The sequence below is a fragment of the Salvelinus fontinalis genome, chromosome 4 (assembly GCF_029448725.1).
Source record: "Salvelinus fontinalis isolate EN_2023a chromosome 4, ASM2944872v1, whole genome shotgun sequence".
NCBI classification, from domain to species: domain Eukaryota; kingdom Metazoa; phylum Chordata; class Actinopteri; order Salmoniformes; family Salmonidae; genus Salvelinus; species Salvelinus fontinalis.
This window is the reverse complement of record NC_074668.1, coordinates 75,458,211-75,466,679: the sequence shown is the minus strand read 5'-3', so window position 1 is coordinate 75,466,679 and position 8,469 is coordinate 75,458,211. Positions and strand designations below refer to the sequence as shown.

At 39.7% G+C, this 8,469-nt stretch overlaps 1 protein-coding gene across 4 annotated transcripts; it reads left to right on the top strand.

Moving 5' to 3' along the window:
* The first annotated feature begins 2,529 nt into the window (after window positions 1-2,529).
* Window positions 2,530-6,954, top strand: LOC129854401 (calcitonin-1). 4 transcript variants are annotated; one of them, XM_055921409.1, is made up of 5 exons: window positions 2,535-2,653; window positions 3,372-3,465; window positions 4,174-4,308; window positions 5,938-6,138; window positions 6,406-6,954. In XM_055921409.1, exons 2-4 carry the CDS (start codon window positions 3,380-3,382, stop codon window positions 6,110-6,112), a joined length of 396 nt encoding a protein of 131 aa, XP_055777384.1. In that variant the 5' UTR covers window positions 2,535-2,653; window positions 3,372-3,379; the 3' UTR covers window positions 6,113-6,138; window positions 6,406-6,954. The 4 variants fall into 4 exon arrangements, with proteins under 4 accessions (XP_055777383.1, XP_055777384.1, XP_055777385.1 ...); XM_055921410.1 differs by having other exon boundaries at window positions 2,537-2,653; window positions 5,941-6,138; XM_055921408.1 differs by lacking the exons at window positions 5,938-6,138; window positions 6,406-6,954 and adding an exon at window positions 5,012-5,594 and having other exon boundaries at window positions 2,530-2,653.
* The last annotated feature ends 1,515 nt before the right edge of the window (window positions 6,955-8,469 follow it).

The following is an 8,469-nucleotide window of genomic DNA, read 5'->3' as shown; positions in this document are numbered from 1 at the left end:
GACACCGGTTTTAACCAATCAGGATTCAGGATTAGGCCCACCCGTTGTATAATGTCTTCTGTTATATTCTATTGTTTCCTATTGTCTTCTATTGTCTTCTATTGACTTCTATTGTCTTCTATTGACTTCTATTGACTTCCACTGCCTTCTATTGACTTCTATTGTCTTCTATTAACTTCCATTGTCTTCTATTGACTTCTATTCTCTCCTATTGTGCACAAACCAGCTCTAGTCAGCTACTCCCATAGAGCTATGCACCCATGACTCACAATGACACAAAAAAATAATGTAATTTCATAAATACAAATATCATAATCTGCTGTTTGGTTCTCACAAGTATAATATATGCATCCTGATCACAAAGAACAGAGGAGCTCTGATTGATGGGTAACCTAGGCTCTGTGATTACATCTAATTTCCTTAATGTCCCAGCAAGGATGTACAGTGCAAACATTCCTGTTTCCACCAGAGATGAGGTAAGTTGCATTTCAAAGTGGATTCTAAATAACATCCATCCAATTCCCTAGCGAAGCCCTGACAGGATAGCCAGGTCAAGTGTACATGTTTAAGTCTGTAATCCCTGTGTCACCACAGTCTCCAGGTGGTCAAACCTTCAATGGAGAGCATCAAGTGGCGGAAGCTTGTAATCAAACAGTCTGTCAATTCCCATCTTTTCCCATCTTTTTTGTGGGCGATGCTTAGCCTGCCCTACAGTATGTATTGAGTGTCGTTAATGTTTACATTCAGACACGTATGATACAGTCTCATTCTTTGACATTGAAATGATCTTTCCTATTTTGGCATTGATATTGTATTCCAATACTATTGTGTGGTATTTATTTGGCAGACGTGATGAATGTGTGTTTCTGTCATCTCAACACCCTTTCAATAGATACAACTAACCTTATATACAGAACAGTGCATCATGTCACATGTCAGTGTTCCCTCCCTCTCTGTTCAGATAGGACAATGATTATCTGTCTCCTGATATAACTTACACCAGGTTGATGCACCGTGAGATACTCTGACCAAAATAGATTGGAAAGGTTACTGTATTGAATTGAAAGTTAGAAACGGGGAACAGAAAGTTGAGGTAGGGACTGAGATGATCCATAGATATGTGGTCATGCTGCATCTGTTCACATATAGTCAGGTCTTTATTCGGAAGTGGCAATTCATTATAGTCAGGCAAGCCTGTACGCCTACACAACCGCAGTTTCCGCTGTCTCCGGGGGCACCGAGGGGGGTGGACCCCAGCTCTGTCCAATTTCCCTGATTTAGTGGTTCCGTCATAGGCCCCGCACTCTGTTCAATAGCACTAAAAGCCTCATCCACACTAATGGGGTTCCTCCGTGACGCAAAAGAAGACTCTTGGGCAGGATGCTTTACGATAGCTTACCCAATAATGTAAAGTAAGGGGAACAAGATGATGCCCAGCTCTCCAACAGCTCTGTAATTGGGTCTGAGAAATTGGGCCGACTATTGTCAGCCACACCATCGATTCCCTGAAAAGAGCAGTTCACTGAGGAGTCAGTAGTGTGCTGTATGGGGAAGGGGATGGGAATTGATTATGGAATATGAAGTATTAACTATGTCATTGTTCCAAAAATACCACAAGACTAATGTCCAAGCATTTCACAGAGCTAGCTTAAACTGCCAACACCTTTGAATTTATTATGTCTAAAATGTTACACATGTCATCCATTTTTGGATGTAGAAAAGTCCTAAGCATGCTGTATATTCTGATAATCTGGTCATTATGGCAATCAAAATTAAGCAGCTTGACCAACTCAACAATTATGTTTCAATATCATCAATTAAAATATTATAACAGTTGCTATCATATAACCCAAACATGTATATTTTACATTAATATAACAACACATGATTGTGGCCTGATAATTCTGTAGTACAGCGTTTCCCATCTCCTGTCCTTGAGTACCCCCAACAGTACATATTTTTGTTGTGGCCCAGGACAAGTACACCTGATTCTACTTGTCAACTAATCATCAAGCCCTTGACAAGTTGAATCAGGTGTTTTTGTCCGGGGCTACAACAAAAATGTGTGCTGTTGGGTAACTGGAGGACCGGAGTTGGGAAAACAAAGCACGGTGTAGTACACATAAAAATGTCTCAAGAGTTGGAGAGCTGCAGTGTGTCTATTTGTACAGTAGGTGGCTCTGCCAGCAAGTCCAATGAGGATGAATTATTCTCTCGATTCCTCAACAACATGAAGCAATGGAACATTGTTAGACCTTTAAAATATTTTGAACTATTTTAGGATGATTTCTGTATCTGCCAGTCTGATTTGGCCCTGTCCTCAATGCAAGTTGTGATATCAAATGGTGCAAATGACAAGCAGATTTTTGTGAATGGAGCATTTTGTGACAGAACAATGACGTAATTTGTGTTCTATTGTCTTTACTGGTTTGTCGTAACCGCTGGACAGTACCTGATTGGCTAGTGGATGGGGCTGAACAATCTGATTGGCTAAAATTAGATAATTTAACAACTACTTAGTCAGTACAGAAACCCAAGTGGTAGATATATAAGACAGGACATTGTAGCAGGGTGCAACAGATTCACAAGTTGGTCTAAAACTTGAAGTACCTCAACTCATTCCATTGTTCGTCCACGAAAACAACCAATCACAGTAAGTAGAGAATTTAAACCAATTTTCTGTGTACATGATGCATTGGGCTAGCATGGATGGGATGTCATTTCTGTGGCTATTAGATATTGTGCTAATTTTTCAGAATGTTCCAGTGATAATAGAGGGGACAGAATGAGATAGCGTAAATTTTGCCTAGGCCGTTGACCCTGTGTGAGATGCTGTTGAGAAATGCAGTTCAGATGGCTTTTCAAGGGTAGATGAAGTGATTGTGAGAGGGTGGCTGGGTTTAGACTACAGCTCATTCCACTAATGCATGGGCTCCTGTGGGAGCCACTGGCTGGCTGGTTGGCTGGGGCTCAAACTCATAATCTAGATAGTATCACTAATGCCTTCCTCCTCAATGTCTGGTACTGCGTCTCCAAGCCCAGCTCTTCTTTTCAGTTAGAGGGGAGCACTGAGACTAGATGGCTCACTGTGATAGCAGGGAACTAGGGACTTTGGTAGGACTGTCTCATCGCAGAAGGGAAGAGAATGCTTTGGGACAGGGAGAGTGAGATGGGGAGCTTCTTCACTCCCAGTAGAACAGTGAGCAACTGAACTGAGATGGATGGAATTTACATGGGATAAGTCATGTGTAGGGACATACGAAGATGTTTGTTTTGATCCGGATGAAATGCTTGTCCTATTCTGCTTTGAGAGGAATGTGAATGTTTTTAAAGACAAGTTTCTGTGGTTGTGGATATAATGTGTTTTACAGCAGGGACCATGGTTATGATGAAGCTCTCTGCCCTCCTCATTGCCTATTTCCTGGTCATTTGTCAGATGTACAGCTCACATGCAGCTCCAGCCAGGTGAGGATCAAAGCACATTATACACACTGTAAGGTCCAGTCAGTCACTGAAATGTATGTATAGACTACAGGGATGTTCATTTATAGCAATCCCGAAAGGAAACGCCATAGATCCATTGGGATACTTCCATCTTTCTGTTATTTCATATATCTTGGCAGCCACATAAATCTTATGCATGCTAATTTAAATTATTTTGTTTTCAGATAACATGATGTGATTACAGAAATTCATACCATACGTTACATTAAATGCCCTCTTTTAAGTAAAATGATCCAATTGGATTACGATATCGTAATCTAATCAATCCGGTGACTCATAAAGCCATTCTATGTATAACTTCCTAACCACTTCTATCCATTTGGAAACAATCCAACTTAATGCCACAGCAATAGGCTAAGATGATTGCTATTGCATGTAGAATATTTCCAAATGGTTGTAGAATGCATGGGTGCTCAATATTCCGGATAGAGAGACCCTGGTCACCGTTCCTACTACAATATTGATTTTGTCATAAAGCTCTAAGTTGGCTACATGTCAGCTTTTTAAAAGGAACACTTTTAGCAGATTGTTTTGTGTTTGGCTCGTATCCCTTAAAGCATGAGGCAATGGCTTTTAGCTGGAGCAAACTCACATAACCTACGTCATACTATTTTTCACCGTGCTGATGCAGTTCCAGTCTGATCAACCTAATCGCCTATGTGTTTTCAGAACTGGTTTAGAGTCCATGACAGACCAAGTCACGCTAACTGACTATGAAGCCCGAAGGCTACTCAACGCCATCGTCAAGGAGTTTGTTCAAATGACTTCAGAGGAACTGGAGCAGCAAGCCAATGAAGGAAATAGGTAGGTACAGCTCTCCTCATCTCCACAACTTGTTTTTAACAACCTTCATTTTCATTTTCTCCAGGTTTACTTGGTGTATACTATATGGATGACTCATGTTCCTATTATTCAAGAAAACATATAACCCCAAATGTCTAATATGTGGCCAGTCCTTTGCTGCCTCCTATAGCAGTCAGAGCTCTGGGTATTTATTAAAGACACAGAGGTATGGACATCGCCCAACCATCAACAGGGAAATCTATAGTTAAAACATATATTCTCTGGGATTATCTATGCATGGGTTTTTGGAACATTTAATTTTAATGTATTCATTATTTAAGCATCGTTTATAAGAAAGCCTGTTGCGGAATGCTAAATGATAAATAACCCTAAAGAATGGAAGAAAGCATGGGAATTAGTGCAAGAGGAATGGGATGCATGACAGCAGTTTGTTATAATTTAACTACGATGCTATAAACAGGATTGCCGCATGAGCCTAAGTAACTGAGGTCATTATAGCTATACACTATTTTAAATTGCCTGTGTTGGACTTGATAGCATGACTTTAAGCTATTTTTATATAAATGCAAGTAAAAACTGACTTTGAAATGCATGATGTTGGAATACAGTGTTATTACTGTAGCATGTAGATAACAGCAGGATGCATCTGCATGCCATGGTTACTATGAGCCTGTTTCTGCATGTTTGTCTCTCTCTCTAACAGCCTGGATAGACCCATGTCCAAGCGTTGCTCCAACCTCAGCACCTGTGTGCTGGGCAAACTGTCCCAAGAGCTGCATAAATTGCAGACGTACCCCCGCACCAACACGGGAAGTGGCACGCCTGGCAAGAAACGCAGCTTGCCTGAGAGCAACCGCTATGCAAGCTATGGAGACTCATATGATGGAATCTGAGCGGTCCTCCCCTCCATCAGCCCTAGTTAACCTGACCCCTCTGTTCCAGCCTAGCCTGATGATTGCTGATGCATGTGGATCTTGCTTGCTTGACCGACTGCAGAGAAACCTTGATGTCCCGCAATGTCACTGCTCTCTTTTTCTTTTGTTAAAATACCCTTTTTTGACAGAGAATAAAATATATAAGTACAAAGCAGAGTCCAATCCTTTAGATTTAGAAAGTGAATAAGGATTTAGTTGCACTTCCCTATCTTAAGGTGTATGATATCCCTTTACTATACAGATCATTCACAATATATACAAAGTCTAAATCAAAACCAAAAATCTTAATCAATGCTTCTTTCAACCGTGACTAGGGTTCTTGTTTAATAAACATGTTTTTTTATACCAGAACATATTTTCCATCTTAATTATTCAAGTGAAACAAAGCCTTTTAGCATTTTTAATAGTTCACAACAGTTTGAACAATATTGGTGAAGCCCCAGTGTATTTGCTATGTAAACGTAAATTCACAGTACATTTGAGGTAAGTTGAATAACTAATTTGAGCTGAATCTCATTGTTTAGATCTCTGAATGTCTTTATTTTCAATGTGATGATATATATTATACATTTTCTCCAGAAAACAGTAATTTATTACCTTTGTTCTTTTTATTGTAATTTGTACATTTTGTATCTTGTAATAAATCCTGAATTTAGGAGAGGTATGTATGACCTGTCCTTTCTTTTCCTAAAAGCAGCGTTACAGCACAGAAGCGTGCGTGCAATACTGCCACATGTGTCACCCACCGCCTGGCTGACTTCCTGAACAGATCAGGAGGAATGGGCAACAGTAACTTCGTCCCCACCAATGTGGGCTCCAAGGCGTTTGGACGAAGAAGGAGAGACAGCCCCATGACAGCACCTATGTGAATGTGTTAAAAGGCCTCAGGGATATGGTATAACAACATTCTACACTCCTCTCTCTTCCCACTGCTGTGCCTCTGACTGTCAACCTCTGTCTGTTTCTACTGTATCTCTAATGCTCTTTCCCACGCCTCTGTCTTTCCACATCTATTCTACTTCAGTACTCTTCAGACAGTCTCTTTGTAACTTTGCCGGCCTTCAAATTTGGTCTATGTCTTATGGATGAATAGAAGTTGGGAGTTAGAGTTCAGTAGAAAGGAGGATAACTAGTCATTTCCTTCCATTTTCTCTCCCTGCAGAGTATGAGCCCTTTAGTGAGACAACAATACATCCCGTCTTGAACCAACTACAGACATCTAGAAACTCTTCACTGTTTAAAAAAATCAGCCTTCAAACTACAGGACTGATTTCCTGCATACCTCTTGCATACTGTGTGTTACCGATATTCATTTTTGCTCTATAACCATGAGGAGATACAACAACCTAGAAAACATTGCAACAAAAAATAAAGAACAAACTTCTGTTATGTCTATTTTCACCAGATCATTACCCTGTACAAGCCAGTTGGTTCTGTCCCGTTTTGGCTTAGAGCACATGTACAGTTTGACCCTGAGTCCCCACCCCTCCTCTCTCCTGTGTCAGCAGCACACTGCAGGGGGGCGGAGACTACATCAAGCTCCGCCCCCACAAGCTTCCCTGACCATGGCTGTGTCTTGTGCCTTGATGTAGACCACTTCTTCACATTTCATTAATTGTACAGTATGTTTAAAGAGTGAAAGGAAACCGATTGAAGAATCTAAATATTGTAACAATTGTGAATCTAAGCAAGATTAAATGTATTTTAGATACATATGGGTCGGTGTACTTGTTTTATTCTGCAATGATCTATCTAAGCCCTTAAATCACAATATCTACTAAGCTAACATATTGAATTGTTTTAAGACGGTCATAAAATGGATCATTTAGCCATTTGATTTGTAATTTTAGGAGCCTGTAGTTATAAAAAATATATATACATAAAAAATAAGATTTGATTGAACATTGAATTTAGTCTTTAATGCTATAGCCCATAGAAACACATTAAAGACCACATTTGTATATGGCAAAACAGACAGTTAAAAAAATTAATAATAAGGAATAAGGTTTTGAAGTGACTGTCCTATATCTGGCAATCTGGTCATGTTATTAGTGGCACATTTTGCTGTTTTTTCAACCCGGTATTGGGTTACCTTCAGACTACTCCCCTGAAGCTTGTGTGTGTCTTAGAGCAGAACAACCGACACCTTCGTGTTTAGTTTGTAGCTCTGACTGTTCCGTCTGGACAGTCAGTTTTGTGAGAAGACCTCTTCGAAATGAGGACGTTTGCGACAGAGAGTTCAGCTTGTGGATGTCGTAGAGGCAAACAGTCGATGCTGCCTACGAACCCTGTAATATGTGTCTTTCGATGGTGGTGACTTATTAGTTTGTAGCTCAGATGTTGAGGTATTACATACAATTTCGTGAATGTTTTCTTGTCCGGATCCTCTCATGTGTAGAAAAAGATTGCTTTCATAAGCCCCATGATATGGAATAACCATTATATCAGCGGAAAGAGGGGATTGAGCTACAACCACTACAAGACATCTCTAGCATAAACACACTTTCCCTTAGAATATTCAATATTCAAATGATGTCACCTTGTGATGCATGGATGCGTCAATCAACTCGAGGGGATTTTAATTGTAAAGAGCAGACAGAGCTGATGGTACACGACATTTAACATTTCCAACATGAGCAGTTTATTATGGTACATGACATTTAACATTTCCAACATGAGCAGTTTATTATGGTACATGACATTTAACATTTCTAACATGAGCAGTTTATTATGGTACATGAAACTTAACATTACCAACATGAGCAGTTTATTATTGTAACTGACACTTAACATTTCCAACATGAGCAGTTTATTTTGGTACATGACACTTAACGTCACCAACATGAGCAGTTTATTATGGTACATGACATTTAACATTTCCAACATGAGCAGTTTATTATGGTACATGACACTTAACATTACAAACATGCACAGTTTATTATGGTACATGCCGTTTAACATTTCCAACATGGGCAGTTTATTATGGTACATGACACTTAACATTTCCAACATGAGCAGTTTATTATGGTACATGACACTTAACATTTCCAACATGAGCAGTTTATTATGGTACATGGCACTTAGCGTTACCAACATGAGCAGTTTATTATGGTACATGACACTTAACATTACCAACATGAGCAGTTTATTATGGTACATGACACTTAACGTTACCAACATAAGCAGTTTCTTATGGTACATGCCACTTAACATTTCCAGCATGAGC

What these genes read in the sequence shown, in the direction of transcription:
- LOC129854401 (XM_055921407.1), top strand. Translation starts at nt 3,359, where the DNA reads ATGTGTTTTACAGCAGGGACCATGGTTATGATGAAGCTCTCTGCCCTC. An exon ending in TCACATGCAGCTCCAGCCAG is followed by an intron (nt 3,466 to 4,173) that starts GTGAGGATCAAA and finishes ATGTGTTTTCAG; the next exon opens with AACTGGTTTAGAGTCCATGA. An exon ending in CAAGCCAATGAAGGAAATAG is followed by an intron (nt 4,309 to 5,011) that starts GTAGGTACAGCT and finishes TCTCTCTAACAG; the next exon opens with CCTGGATAGACCCATGTCCA.